This window comes from Aptenodytes patagonicus, chromosome 8 (genome assembly GCF_965638725.1).
Source record: "Aptenodytes patagonicus chromosome 8, bAptPat1.pri.cur, whole genome shotgun sequence".
Lineage (NCBI taxonomy): Eukaryota > Metazoa > Chordata > Aves > Sphenisciformes > Spheniscidae > Aptenodytes > Aptenodytes patagonicus.
This window is the reverse complement of record NC_134956.1, coordinates 14,667,432-14,683,499: the sequence shown is the minus strand read 5'-3', so window position 1 is coordinate 14,683,499 and position 16,068 is coordinate 14,667,432. Positions and strand designations below refer to the sequence as shown.

The following is a 16,068-nucleotide window of genomic DNA, read 5'->3' as shown; positions in this document are numbered from 1 at the left end:
AGTCATGCTCTGTACTGGCAGAAGACCTTAACAGCATGTTCAGTTAGAAGTTTGATAAGAAAAGTGTATGCCGGCCCACAAGTTTTGAGATTGGCAGATATTTACTGTTACAGCTTTGGGAACTGCTATTACATTAGCCTAACAAGTTTTATCATGCACAACACGTTGTTCCCTAAGGCTGCTTCAGACTGTACAGAGATCCATTCAGATGCCAATGTCTAGTATGTCACTAGAGATAACAGACCCCAGGTTTTGTAAGTTGCAGTTTTCTATGATCCTAGAGGAAAAGTTTCATCTCCACTCTTAAGGCCACAGAGAGTACATCAGGTTAGTTTGCAGAGGAGCAGATACAAGCAAAAGACTTTCCAACTTTAATAAAGTGACTTCTGGCCACTTCAGAACACGTATAGGGATTTACAACCTACATCACTTGAGTGATGATGATAAATATCATAAAATAATATCTTAAAATAAGTCAGGGTAGGCTTTTTCACACCACTTGTATTAATCAATCAAATCAGGGATTGACCTAAAGCCTAGTCACCAATTTGAACTCACCTTGCTTTTAATCAAGATTTTTACTTCACCAGATTCTACAATGTAAAAACAATCTGCTTTATCGCCCTGTGAAGAGGAAAAGGTAAAAAATTATTTTTTAGTTTACTGTAAAAGTGTGTATAAAAGTATGTATAAATGGTATTAAAGCATTCACTCTGAACTAGGCCTTGTGCAGAAATCTGCTAGAATTGACATTCAAATTCTTAACATTAAAAGATGACTGGTTAGGTAATATCCTAGACAAACTCACAGGAGAAGGAACTATTAGTACACATCATTCAGTGAGAGGGCAGGTGGAAAGGAAAAAGCAAAGGAGATTGACGATATATAGCAAAATCGCTTAAGCGCAAATCTTCTGATCCTGATGGAAGTATCCAATAGTTCGTGAAACTAAGCAGGGCCTGGAATTTCCAGAAGCAAGTTTCAACAAAACACCGATTTAGCAACCGCATTTCTAGATGTCAGTAGGAAGAAGGTTCCATTAAACCAAGTATGAGCTCAGTCAATCCAGGGTAAAATAGTGGGAGATCAGCAGAACCCAGAATAGCTGTATTTGAGGAGCATGAACTTAGAAAGTAAGAGGAGGATAGTTTACAGAAAACCAAGTCCACAATGCAAACCATCTACATGAGGAATGATGCAACGGCTGTGTAAAGGTAGTGAGAATGGTAAGGAATAAAGCACTCAATAGCATCATGCCATTAAAGGAAAATAAGTCACATAGGGCAAGTGGGAGAAAATAAAAATTGATAGCCATTTTATATCAAGTTCTAGAAAGATACCACAAGGTGTTATTGAATAACTGAGTGTGAAATAAAAAAATTTGCTTTAGTCAAATTCAGCTGTTTCTATGAAAAAGTCACTGTGAGGGTGACCAAGCACTGGTGCAGGTTGCCCAGAGAGGTTCTGAAGTCTCCATCCTTTGGGATATTCAAAAGCACGTGGTCCTGGGCAACTGGCTCTAGGTGGCCCTGCTTGAGCAGGGGATTGGACAAGATGACCTCCAGAGGTCCCTTCCAACCTCAACCATTCTCTGATTCTGTGAGAGTTTCTAGACCCTTTTTCACATCTATCTAAACCGCATCCGATTGCAGACCTTCAACAGATCGTAGTTTACATCTGCTCCGGAGAGCTTCGCCAGGACTTAATATTTTGAGAGTTTTAGCTGTGACAGAGAGGACTTTCCTTCTTTATACCAACCCCTGTGGGCTTGGTATAGGACTGGAAGTCAGAGTGGAGAGCCAGCACATGCCTCCTGCTATGAATCAGAAGCAAAGGGACTAAAGGCTTCACAGAGACAGAGGCTGCATAAGGAACTGATAAGGGAATGGGAGCAGCTCAGCAAAAAAAAAAAAAAAAACTGTGAAAATGTGAGGAGAGAGATAAATCTGACATTAAGTCAAGTGGGCAAGGAGACTATGAATGTGATGGGAAGGATGGAGAGATGATTACAACTTGAGTATGAAGCATGGGCTGGGGGAAGATGATGCAAGATTTAAACATGGAGTTACACAAGAAATTAGGCCCTTAGCTAAGCTTCCTGAGGATGGTCGTAAACCACCCAGCACAAAGCTTTTCATTCACTGTTGCCAGCTATCACAACATGAGCTCATACACTCAGACTTCTGAAAGAGTAAGTACTGAAAGAGTACTTATTTTTTTAAAAGAATGAAAACAAACTGAGTGGGAGACATCCTCATAACACCGGCAGGTACCAACAATTTTCAAGTGCTTTAAAGCATACTGCCCTTAACTGAAGAGTCAAATTCCAGAAAGATCATTAAAATGTAAAATTATCCACGAGAGAAAAGGGGTTCATGGTACTGATATAACTGCTGTAATGGCAGAGCTATCGCATCTTTTACAAACATAAAATTTCAACTTCTTTAGCAGTGTATTACCATTACCCAGACCTACCCAGACTATTAATCCTCCTTTTGAAGGGTAATTGCATCCTTGTCCTTAATTCAGTTATTACAAAAAGATTAAAATCAACTGTGTAATTGGATCACTGATTGCATGGGTTCCCAGTTTTGAGACTAATTTATAAGCTTTGATTTTGCTGAGAGTTCAGTTTTCTCAGGGTCTTAAGGAACAACATTTAACTTACAAAATTGAGGGTATTTTTGGAGAGAAGTAATTTGACAGTATTTGGTTATCAGCAAACTAAAGGTTTCCTGCATTCAGAGTTATCTGACATTCAAGGCAATTAAGATTAATTATTCAAGACATTATCAAAGAGTCATATTCTGTTTATAAAACAAGACGACAGTTATGATCAAAAGCCTGCAACTTCAGGTAAGCCAAGGACTTTCTTGCATTAACTTCTACTTGAACTAGAGCACTTTTGCAACAAAGCAAGCAACCCCAAGCTAAACTTGATGCAAAATTCCAGTGTTTCATCAGTAACAGTGTTCCAAAAAGTTATTTGTGTCACAGCCAAAAAAATCCCACAGCTTTAGCTTGAGTTTGTCCAGCTTCATGTTCCACCACTCTGGCCTTGATCTATTACAGCAGACAAAACATATACTAACAACCAAAGGCTGTCAATTGAAGCTAGACTACTCCACCACTGAAACAGTCTTTTTAAGAGCACTGGGGAAAAACAGTGGTTTTAATTAACCACTGTTAGTTTCTTAGAATAGTTAACTGAGTTAGGTCCAACTAGTAAAATATTCCCAATGACTTCATTTAGTTTAATCCACATCATACTCCTGTTGAATTGTTTGTTTTTGTTGTTTAGTCAGACCTAGGAATTAGAGATGCCTTTACTACATGCTTGTGACTCCTGGTTTAATCTGGTCATAGGTGCCTATGAAAAGCCTAGCTGGGGGCTTTCATGGAAAACTGCACAGACAGACATTTAATTTCAGCTTCTTAAGGCATACTCCTCTTGAATCCTTGCAGAGACCATTTATAAAAAACAAAGAGATGAAAGAAGAAAAACCCAGAGGCTAAAGTAGTAGAATAAATTTGTAGCAAAAGACGTACTGGCCATTCCCCAAACGTTCAAGAAGTGGCTAAATAAATTGGAAGTATTGAAAGAAAAAGTGATGCCAAGTTGGTCCAAGTAACAAGATTCTATAAGTCAATTCCAAACAGGGAAAAGAGGCAGAGAAAGAAGAATGATAAAGAGAAATTTAGACTTCAAGTACCTGAGAAATGATACGCTCCCCATCTTGATACACTTTCTCCCCTATAACATCCACTATCTTCATTCGCTCTGATGCCTGGAACAAAGAGGAAAAATAAACATAATCATCTAATATAGTAAACCTCCAGTAAACTTTGTAGCCCTGAAATGAAGAGGCATTCACTAGACACACAAACACGCAGCATCTGGGTACTGAAAAATACAGCCCCTACAATGACATTGTCGTACTGCACCGCAGCTTTCAAGACTACCATAATCAATAGGGAAATAAAATTGTCTAGTGTCCCATTCATGCGCTTTTCTTACCCCCAAAGATAACAAATAACTGATTTGGCTGGTTTAGACCAAAGGGAAAAAAAACAAAATCACCTCCTCTAAGATTCAGTTGGAAATTTGAAGAAAACACTCAGAAAAATGTCATAAACTTGCAAAGAACAAACGCCAATGAGAAACACCAGAACACATTTTCAAAATATTTTAATCACCATATACTTGAATATGTGGGGTTTTCTTGTGTCCCAGAACTCATTCCTAGAGTGGAGAGAGGAAGGGGATATGAAAAGGATACTGGCTCTAAATTGTAAGCAGGCACTGCAACAGGATGCCCAGCAGCAAGGGCAAGAGCTACTAATCTGACATGCAGTGAAACATGCCTGAGTCTTCATAAACAGGAAGGGAGAAAGAACAGTTAAATTTATCTCCAGTGTGCCCCACTGCCCACCTAGAACACCACAAAACAATTTTATTGGTTCAGAGCAGTGTAAAAAAACATGTTAAGGAAGGAAGAAAATCCTACAATTAAAATTAATATCTCAACAGATGAGTCAGTTGAAATCCATTCATTCCACAAATGCACCTCAATCTAGCCCGTGTTCGAGAAACTTAATTCTGATCCACACATGATTCAACTGCAGTGTGTCATGCAAAAAGCCATCCAGTGCTAATGAGTTATTTTTCTAAAACTTTAAATATTTATGAGTCATTTTTGTGCTCAAAGGAAGTCACATTGATGGAACTAGTTTAAGCCAGGCACTGAGAGAGAAGGTGCTGTGCAATTTACCCATTCCACAGCTACCAACGTATGTCCAATATATATTAGAGATTGCTATTCACACCTGATACAATTTTGTGATCTTCTCTCAAAGGGATTAAAAGCTCTTCTCAAATACTAAAGATTAATGCTGAAAAATATTCTTATGATGAGAAAACAAAGAAAAGCTAAGTTATGGTGTAAGGCAAAGACAGACACATACTAATTTCCAAGCAGTTTGGTAAAAGCCCTCTGAAGATACAGGCTGAATCAATAGCTTAGAAGTGACAATTTACACATTGTTCCTAAAGTCATGCACCACACACATCAACATGACATCTGCCTGCTCTGCCTGGTCATTTTGTTCCCAGGTAGCAGTGCTTCCCTTTAGCCTATTCTTAGTTTACCTCCTGAATATCAGTTAAGGTTAAAGCAAGACCTACTACAGCCCACATCTTTGTCTCAAATTTAAAATCATTCATGGCTGATAAAGGCCAAATATCCCAGTAATTGTATCATTACTTCAATATCACACCCTCAAAGGGAACCACAGCCCTGAGTTCCAATTTTCACTTTAATACCTGTTCTCTGACATATTGATAGATGTTTTTTGTTTTGTGGTGTTTGTGCTTTTTTTTAAATCTTTACACAGACCGAGATAAAAATCAGCGAATCGCTTACTCTGAACAATGGGTATGGAAAAAAAAAACAAAACGTGTACGACTTCAACAATGCAAATTAAGTTGTACAGTAAACGTGATACCAAAGCAGCTCTTAAAATTTTGTTCTAAACAAAAATGACACAGATTTCTGAGTCACAGAAACACTGACTGCGGAGCTAATGCTAATGCAAGAATTTGATGCAGATGTCTCTGAAAGGCTTTACCTCCAAGGATTTAAGAAGTGGCACAGACTCAATAAATAATTCATATGTCTTCCTCTTCTTTGCGTTGTTTTTCAATATAATTCTTCTGAATGTCACTCGATCCTGCAAGAAACAGCAGAGAGAAATACATTATTCCCCTTGACTAAAACGTTCCCTGTTTAAAGAACTGACAAACATGAACTAGTATTTGCAACAAAGGCTGGGTTTGAGAAGCCAGCTGTTAAAATCTTATCTGCTGTCAAACAGCAGCAGGCTTGATTCGCTCTTCCACCTTCTAGGATCCGAGAGGCGGCTTTTTGCAAGGACTACTTCCTAACTGCCAGCTGTCCACGTGTACCATAAGCACCTTCCTGATGGCAAAATTGTTTGGTTTGGTTTTGAAGCCCAAATATCGGGCAAGATTCCCACCCACCCCCTGCCACCCCTCCTGCTCTGATCTTTTCCCCAGGCAGCAGCTAGTGATGTGCAGGCTCCGTGGCCACTGGGCGGCACTACGTGCCCGAGTGAAGGCAAGCTCGCCCAGCTAACCACAGCTCCTGTCTCAGTACCTGCGACGGCAGACATATTTGAGAGTTTATTGTCAGAGATATTAACGAAATGCTTTTTATTTCCACACAGAAAAGGCAGGGCTCAACTACTGGCAAACACCAATGAGAAAGGCCACAAGAGAGCACGTCCAGGCTAAGGGGAAGGGCACTTGCTCACCAGGTATTTTTGTTAAGTGTTTGCATTACAATAATGCCCACAGTCCCTGTTAGGATCAGCACTAAATTATGAACAGAGCGAGAGCTGCAAAGTTTACCTCACGCAACTTGAGGCCATAAGTGTAAAAATCAAAAACAAAAAGTCAGAGGAAAGGTGTAGAAACTTGGTTAGGAAAATGGTACCCCCAAAAAAATCCTTTAAGTTTACATATACCACAATTAGCAGAAACTTCCAAAGTCCAGAGAGCCATTCCTCTGGATCTCATTTTCTGAAAACATCAACTGATGCCTTAGCAGAGACATTCTGAGGTGAAGAGGTATTTTCAAGTACGAGAGCAGTTTTATGGGATGCAGGTTGCAAATACTTGTAACTTGAAACAATAACTGATAGAGGTGACACTAGTGGAATATAAAAGTTGAAGGAGGTGAAAGATGAAGGGAAGAATGGTAATACTGTTATCTAAAGGAGAACAAGACATGATAAAGCAAGAGGGACTGCTTTATTTTTATTTTTTTAAAGAAAGTCTTCAGTGGTAGAAGTCTCTTCAAACGTACGTGTTTGGAGAAGCAGAAAGGTACAGAAACGGTCAGGGGAATTGCAAAAGCATAAAAAATTCAGAATTCATTTGTTTGAGAGTATCAGTGAGGAAGGAGAAGCAGCAGTATTTGAACAAAAAAGGCAGAGCAGTGAAGGAAGCATGTGTGATCGTGAGGTTTTCCCCAGACATGTTCAGTAGCAAAGACTGAGGACATTTCTCTGCTCCAGAAGAGACCCACATTTGTTAACTGCTTTATGCCTGAGCCTTCCAAGCTTTTGTTGGCCTAAGTCTGCAATGCAGCAGGAGTAATCCACATTTCCTAAACAGCAGATAACCCATGAGCTTTAGCAATGACTTCTGCAGAATAATAAAAATATAATGTTTAAATTACATCAGGCACAAAATAGTACAATAAAACATGGCAACGACAGAATAACTGGAAGAAATAACCGAAGTTTTAGGCAGGAAAATGCAGCCTTAGTTAATAAAATATCCACAGGACAGATAACTAGCAAGAGGTCCCCCTTCAACTACACCTTGCTAATTAAATTAATGTAGTCACAGAAAAAACAAACCCAAAATTAACCCAATTTGTGCAGTTCTTTTCAAAGGCAAACTGGAATGAAGAATCATCTTCTCATTTTCTTTCTTTTATGAATGAGCTCAGTTTGTAGGTACCTGCTTTGTTCTGTCTTGTTCAAGAAATTAGATTCTGACATTACTCCCTGGTTGATTTACCAAAATCTTTTCTTTCAGCTCACAAAGAGAAGGGAAGTCGGATCTCTCAGCAAGCACTGAGATTGCATAAGCATGCCGTGTAGCAGCTTATCAGTCCTATAATCAAGGTCACAACACGTGGTCAACCCCCAGCGATAGTTGCTGAGGAGCCCAGCGCACAGAAAGCATCCAGCACTTCTGGCTTCAAAGGCTTCGCTGATCGCACAATTCGCTTCTTATGTGAGCCCTCACAGATGAGTAAAAGAGCACTGTGAAAATAACCCTACCCAAATAGTACAGAGAAAAGAACTAAAAAAGGAAACTAATGTCTACAGCTTCACATTCGACACTGCTGGGCTAGACACAAAGCAACACCATCATTTAGCTTGGTATCTCACAGGTCATGCTGACCTGAGAACCTCTTCCAGGGTAACACAAAGGGACCAGAAACAACATGACAGTTTATTTTGAAGGAAAACAAAGCTTTGGGCAGTTTTCCTAGCTCTTCAAATTACTGACATCCTCAAGAAGATATTTAACACCATCCCATTCCCCTTAAAGCAGACAAAATGGTAGGAAGGTGAGTTGAAAATAAAGAATGTCATTTAGATATTGTTTCCCCCTCCCATAAAATACATGCATTAATGCCTCCACTGTCCTCTGCAGGATGAAAACAAAACCAGGGGTTTTTTCCCCTAACAAAAGCCACAACTACAGCAAATGCAAAATAATAAAGGGACAGATAAAACTAGTGATATAGTTTTTACAGACAAGTCGTTCTAGAAAGGTGGCCAAAAAGATTTGTACAATGGAACTCTTAAGGCAGGAGGTGAGATAACAGACCATGATAAAATAGCTATTAGCACAAGGAGCCATACCAAGAGAAGCACTGGACATGGTGAGTTAGTGTTTAAAATATTATGCATATGAGAGCAACCTCCTTTCCTTACCAGTCCCCAAAGGGCTCCTTCTGTTGTGGCAACGATGGTGGCAGCTCTAGGAGTGTTGTACATCAATGCCAGTTCCCCAAAACTGCCATGATTATCATAGCGGCCCACACAGCGTGACTGGTTGTCTTTTGCTACAACGATATCATACAATCCCCTGGAAAACAATGGAATAGATGCTTTTTATTAGACAACATTCTGGTACAAATCATAAAAACAGCTTTTTGCTGTTACACAAATAGTCCTCTTATTGCTGGGTGAGATGGAACATGCTTTGTTGAGCTTTCCAATTGCCTGATACTAAGCTGCTTCTATCTACGCTATTTTCACAGTAATTCTCTCTTAATAAAGCATTTCACTCCTGACAGATCTGGGCAGGATCTACTTGGTTTCCTCTGCGTAATATTTTGACATTGCTATTGTAAGTGTTCTGGCCAGTGTAATAGGTAGTTTCATCGTCTTTAACAGTATTTGTCTTTTCACAGCATGTGTGTTATCCCGTGAGGCCCCTTTAGAGTGACTTGGATCCATCTGTACCAGTTTTCTCAGTGACAGCATTGCTGCAGTACCTTTGGGATACGCTCAGTCCAACTGCTCACCTGCTCGTATGGTTTTGCCTCAACTCCAGCTTAAGGGTATGTCTATATCATAACCCCAAGATGCAACTGCAGCTTGTATCTGCATGTGCCCGTGCTAGTTTGAAACTATCCAGCTCTTGTATGGACAGCAGTGATGCCATAGAAGCACAAAGATTACAGAAAGGGCCTTTCTTTACGTACCTGAGATACTGATTTGAGTTTTGCAGTGTAAACTGACCAGTCGTCTTATGAGCAGCACATACTGATCCTCAAGCTGGAGGATTTAAAGCTAGTTCAGGAATGTCATACATGCCACATCTTTACACTGTAGCACAGAGATCTCCAGAGGCAATCATTTCTCACCTGGTATTTGTCTAATAGCTCCCTTATGACCAAAACTTTTATCACTCAGTTCAACTGCACACCATGCTGCAACTCTGAGCACGCTGACAGTTGAACCAACCAATTTTATCACCATTTTCATGGAGGTGTGGCTACTGGAGAACACAGGTTACAGCATACAGTGTTCGAACTTGAAGAGCATCTGTTTGACTCTCACAAAGCTCTGTGTGCTGAGGTGACACTGTAGGATGCACAAGCTTAGGAAGCAGGGGTAAGTAACTTCCAGAAGTTTTGCAGAACATTACAGGTTCCACTCTAGTCACACTGGCTTCAAATTAAAGTGGCCAAGCTAAAAGGTTTTTAATTCCTTTTTTTTTTTTGTTATAGCTCACTTCTAGAAATAGGAAAGCTCTCTAAAACTGCTGACATCTAGCCAGGATCTCTCAACAGATCAAGAGGAATGTGTTCAAGTACCAGAAGCCTCCCTGCACTTTGTTCATAGGGAGCTGTAACCTATTTAAATTGGAAAGGCCTCCTCACCTTGTTCTCCAAGAGGCACACTTTCTACATTATAATGAAGTTAAGGGAACAGTATCCCAGAATTTACTGGGAACAGTATCCCAGAATTTACTAAGAATCAAAAGACTACTCTGATGAAGATGCAGGTACAAGTCCAGCGAGTCAAAGCTCAAGACACAAATCTGGATCAAACTGCACCACAGCAACTGCATATGAAGAAACAGGCTGTGCACAGAAAGGTAGCCCTTTAAAAGCCAAACAAGTCTTTGTAACACCCTCACGACTGTCTTATGCTCGGGGCTTTAAAAAACTAATTTAAAAATATAGCTTGACTAGGCTTGATTAATTCTTGGCTATGGCACCAGAGATCATTCAGGGACTAGCCACTGGCCTAAGAGTCTTTACAAAATATATCATGCCCTGGAGAAAAGCAGGTAGGGAACACTTTCCTGGCTTTAAGCAGGTGAACATGCATATAGTTTTCCTCAGGAGTTTAGATCTTTGTCAGCAGGAATGGTATTATCTCCCAGAACATCATTAGGCACGTAAGAAAAAAAAAGAATCACCAGAAATGGCAGTAGGTGAAACTTCTCATGGTAAACAAGTATGGGAACAGACTCATTGGTGAGCCCTGCCTAGTTTTAACAGCAGAGGGTCTTTCAGGATTGCTGATGGACAGCCCTGGGTTTGTTAGCTATCTTTGAACACTGCTGCATCTTTAAAAAAAAAAAAAAAAAAAAAAAGTACTACAGGACAGCTTTATGCCAGCTTCATTTGTAGGAGATTCCACAAAGTGGACATTACATGCAAACAAAAATTAAAGTACATCAAAGTGAGGAAGCTTTGCACAATGACTTGAGGGTCTACTGTATTAAAGCTTTTCAGACCCAGAGAAAAGTTTGGCTACTGGATCAATAGTAGATGGGCTAGATTCAGACATGTCAGAAGATTCAAGAAATTTAGTCTCTCTTTGTCACCCAGAAAGCTAAAGGAGGAAGCTAGGCACATGAAGACTGCATAACATCCTTACTAGACACTTTTTACACTCTACTGCTTACTCACACCTAGAAGACAGAGAAAGAAACCAATAGCTTGCTAACAGTAAGCAAACACAACAACTTCTTCCCATCCCTCAGCCTGAAAGTCACTTACTAGTGCCATTTATTTCCAAATAACGATAGCCACATAACCTTCAGCCAAGCATTCAGCTGTCTGTGGCCCAAGGACTAAATTGGTGAGGCACCACTGGGTGACCTTGGCTCAGCTTTATTGAGAAAACTGTTGCTGAGCTGAGACAGTCCGTGAGCTAAAGCCCTGCAAGATAAGAAGAATAAAAACACAGACCAAAGTGTAATTGCTGAGATGGTAATCATTAGGAGCTCAAGGACTCAAAAGAAAAATACTGACATGAAAAAATATAAAACCCCAAGGGGAAAAAAAAAAAAAAAAAAGGCAGAAAAGCAGAAGAGGGCAACTCAGCAAGATTGTGGATAAGTCTGTTCCAAGAGGCAAGACAGGCCAATGCTGCCCCTCCTGACTGATGACTGCTCAATCAGCAGAGACTCATCAGGTGCCTCCTCAGCAGTAATGAGCATACTAATGTTTAGCCATGCAACACATTCGTCCTAGCTCTCCCTTCCATGCAGTAAGCACTAAATAGCTACTGCATCCTCAAATTGCATCTGTCCTGCCTGCTGTCCCTCTGCACATGGTAAAAGACACTCAGACAAAAGTGATCTGGTGAGGAAGTATTACAACCAGAAGACTTTGGGGGAAAAAAAAAAAAAAAGGCCTGTGCCAGAAAGCCTATTCTTCTATGCAGACAAGAAGCTGAAGAGTTACACCTACAACACAAAGTCACTGTTCATTCAGACAGGAAGAAACTAATCCTCAGGGATGTTTAGGCACTAATGACTTTATCTTAGAGTAACAAGACATGCCTACTGATGTTTTGAAAGAGCCAGAGTCCTCTGAATTTGCACTTGCAGGCAAGTGGAAATATTATAGCTTTCCACAAGCACCTGTATCCTGCTATTCTTTTCCATGAAAAAATAAGGGGTGGGAGGTGGAGGAGGACTGGAAAGGGAGAGAGGGGGACAGAAAATTCATAACTGTAGAATTCCTTCTAATAACTGAATAGCCGACATAAGAGTTGCAGCCGAGCTGGTGTTTACAGCAAAAGCTGGTATGCTCTATTGCTAGACAACACCGAGTTTAATTTCCCTCGCTGTATAGCCTTTCTGCCACATACTTTTGGCAACATATTTGTATTACTGGGGTATTATACCTGAAATCCTTCAACCCAACTATCTCTTGATAGAAAAAAACATTGTGGAATAGCATTACATCTGTAGAACAGAGACCATAAAAACATTTACATGAATATCAAAGATAAGGTTCCATTTCACTTCTTTATTTTATATTAAAACTCATAGCAGGAAGAGCTTTTTAGTAACCAACAGGTTAAGAGCCTTACACAGAACCCAATTAAAATAGGCTGATGGTATCTAACATTTTTGAGAGGCTCCCAAACTGGGTTTAAAGTTTCCTCAAGATTAGGAACCACTGCTCTGCATACATCTCATCTTTGCAGAGCTGGTGGCTCTGGCTCCCATGAGTTCTGATCTGCAGTACCTTTCTCATATCTGGGACAGCCTGATCTCCTCAGTGAAAATGGCAAGAGAAGGAACTTGTCCTGTCTAGCCAAAGACATGGGACTGGTCTGAGGCAGGGAGGTTGAGGGAGATAACTGAGGTAGAAATGGAGCATTGGTTTAGGCTAATGGGATGGTATGGTAGAGGACAGGGGAACGCATATATGGTCAGAATATATTTGAGGTAGTTTTATGTTCTGTAATTCCACTAATGAGAAAGGGAAATGTCCTTTAAATCATTTAAAATGAACAATTTCTAACCTAGAAATTCTTTTGCAAATTCCCTAAAAGCAGTATAAATGACAATTCAAAAGGCAACACGTTGTTTTGAAGAACTCCTTTGAAAGCACTTAATGCAGTATTAATGGTGCCATTATTTCAGTGATAAGGAAGGTAACAGTGAGTCAAAAAAGTAGTTTGCTAAGATCGCGTTCCAACAGACATTTATAAATTGGTCAGTAATATTCTGTTTAATATTACAGCTATACAGGAGGAAATAAATCTGTGTCCTTAATTCTTCTTCAAATATGGTGATTAAAAGTGACATTAGTCAGAACTCCTTCCAAAAGGGTAAAAGATACTCAAAACGTGCATGCACACACATATCTATTATATGCCTGTTGCACATACATATGATCCACAAAATTATCATGTGAATTTGCTTGATGGAAGAAATTGCAAGATGGCACCTTAAACTCTGCAAATACAAATCACATGACCAACAGAAGCAAAGTAACCACAAGCCTCTCTGAAGTCAGTGATCAAAACTAACTGGACAAAGTCCAGGTTGTTCCAGGTAAGCCACTACCATGGATTTTTATTTCCTGTATTCTCCTTCCCCAAAATAATCTCCTATCCCTTCCCTTACCATATGGTTTCTTTTGCTGCTTTTCCCCCTCCTTTCTTCAGAAAAAAACACATCCTGGTCTAGAGACAGCATGTAACAAGGCTGGTTTTAAGCTATGCATACGCTGATGGGCACAAAAGCTAAACTGAACAAATCATAGGCAAGCTCATGCTGCAGCCCTTCCCTCAGAGAAAGTGGTATTTGCATTTTTACACAGTCACACAGAATGTGTTAAAACCCAGCAGGTTTGAAATGTCCATCTCTGTCAAATTTGATTGCCCCTAGGCAAATGATCCAAAAGTCAATGGGGGCCTAAAGGGGAAAATGGAAAGATCAAAGGAAGAGGCAATGACTGCAAAAAGTAAGTTTCCTTCAGAAACTGTCCTGCAGTAAGCATTCCCTGCCATTTCTAAGAAACTGAAAAGAAACATACTCTACATTTCAAAGGCACAGATGCTTACCGCTCGATGACATAGAAGTTGTCTCCATCGTCACCTTGGTCAATCACATGTTCCTGAGGTTTCACCTTCCTCTCAAACATGGCATCAAGGACCTGAGACAGCTGCTCCTATAAAATGAATAATAGGAGAAAAAAAAATTTAAAAAACCACAAACTCTCAGAAGATACACCTTAGCATTATTGCTGGACAAGGGCAAGTTCATTTGACTTGATCTGGATAGTGAGTACAACATGCATTGCATTATTTTTACTGTATGCAAATACAAATAATACTGATATTAAACGTTGATTTCCACTAGTACCTCACTTGTTTCCAGCTTATTAATGGAAGTTCAATAATGCAGACAAACATAGACACTTCCATTACAGAAGAGCTATTATCTCAAATTTATGTCCAAATGGCTTAACTTATGCATACCATTTCAGTGTCAAAGCGCACATGTACAGCAAGCTCTCACTTGGTATAATCTGACACAGCTTCACTGCAATGGATACATGTTGATTTATGTCAACAGTACATACATTTCATTATATGTATATACATCTAGAAACGACATCACAACTTATTAGTAACTTATTTGTACTGTCATCATCCAAGAGCCCCAGTGATGATCAGGACTGTACTGAACAAGACTCTATACAAACAGAGTTATTTCCCTAGACAGTCTGTGCTTTAGAGAACCTGCAATTCCAGCACAAGACGAGATCAGATAGGTACAGCTGGGGAGCACATACAGAAAATGCGATAATGCTGGTCTGCACAGCAGACTCAAGCTAGGTTTCTCTGATGAGCCGTGACTAAACTTTTTTTGTAGGCAGCGCAGCCAGGGAAGCTGTGAAAGCCAAGAGAGACGATGCCATATAAATGCCTTGCCTCAATGCTGAGCTGCTTTACCATCTTTGCTATTCCAAAGTCCATTAACAGCAGACTTTAATTCCATTTTCAATGACCAGATATTTGAAGTTGAAGATGTAGAACACAGCTGAGTTTCTAAAAATATACTGCATGTACACACAAACTAGTCTTTATGCTGCTAGATACACTTGAAATATTTACTGTGCTCCTTAAGTTGGGAATAATCATTGCAGTATCTGTAGGCACCAATATATTGAAAATACTGCCTATCTTTTCACTAGAATCCTATTTTCTTTTCTTTAAAAATTCTCCTGATATTTAAACTAAATAAACAATCATTGCATGAAAGCCATTTATTTTAACCACATATTTCACAGCATGCATTTAAGTAACAGTTGTCAGAAAACAAGCAATGCAGATTTAAAAAAGCTTTTCAAAAATACTGTAACTGAATAATGCTTTATTGGGAGGACAGACAGGCAAAGACTTATTTTAAGTAAATAAAACACTAAACTCTTCTGTCAATAAAAGGACAAGCTTCGTCAGATTTCTGAACTGTAAAAAACCCTCGTTTTAAATATGGGTACTGAGCATGCTCAGAGGCCTTGCTGGTAAGGATAACAGTCATTGCTCTCACCCAGTACAAAAATCAGTTGTAACTAGGATTCTACAAACTCATTTATAAGACACTGTGGAGCCTACGGATGATACATCATACAGAGCTTTTAACAGGCGAGGTTACCTACTCCCCCAGAACTTTATATTGAAACATAAATCAGGTTTATCATTGGGGATGCTCAAAATCTCAGCGTTAAACTCTATGACAATCAGAATTGATTTTAGTCCAAAGTTCAATGTGAATGTTGCTAGAAGTGATCCACTGGATGCTGGCTCCCTTGTGTTTGATACCAAGTATTACAGCAACTATTCATGCAAGCAAAGACATTTAAAAGGGCTGATGAGGCACTGGGCCTAAATTCAGCACAGTTCACCTAAATGCAACCAGTGGAAAAGGGATGAATTTGGCCAGGACGTTTGAGTCACAGTCAGTAGTATTTACTCCTAAAGGGGTTTTATGCAGTTTTGTTGTTGTTGGGTTTGTTTGTTTGTATTTAACAGTTTTACATGACACTCTTTAGAGGTTAAGAAGCAAAAGAACATATTTTTAGCCTTAATTTGAAAGTGTTCCTCACAATTATTGAAGGACAATATACACTGAGCAAAAGTAGCAGCCATGCATTCTGCCTTTCAGTGGGTATTCTACACCCAACCTTCCAA

At 39.6% G+C, this 16,068-nt stretch overlaps 1 protein-coding gene across 1 annotated transcript in view; it reads right to left on the bottom strand.

Moving 5' to 3' along the window:
- PRKAR2A (protein kinase cAMP-dependent type II regulatory subunit alpha) overlaps window positions 1-16,068 on the bottom strand; it is a 68,462-nt gene that overhangs the window by 4,941 nt on the left and 47,453 nt on the right. The window contains exons 5-9 of the mRNA XM_076346507.1: window positions 13,936-14,042; window positions 8,539-8,692; window positions 5,629-5,730; window positions 3,714-3,788; window positions 559-624 (exon numbers count right to left, since the gene is read on the bottom strand). Coding sequence (XP_076202622.1) covers window positions 559-624; window positions 3,714-3,788; window positions 5,629-5,730; window positions 8,539-8,692; window positions 13,936-14,042 — 504 coding nt within the window. The remainder of the gene's footprint in view (window positions 1-558; window positions 625-3,713; window positions 3,789-5,628; window positions 5,731-8,538; window positions 8,693-13,935; window positions 14,043-16,068) is intronic.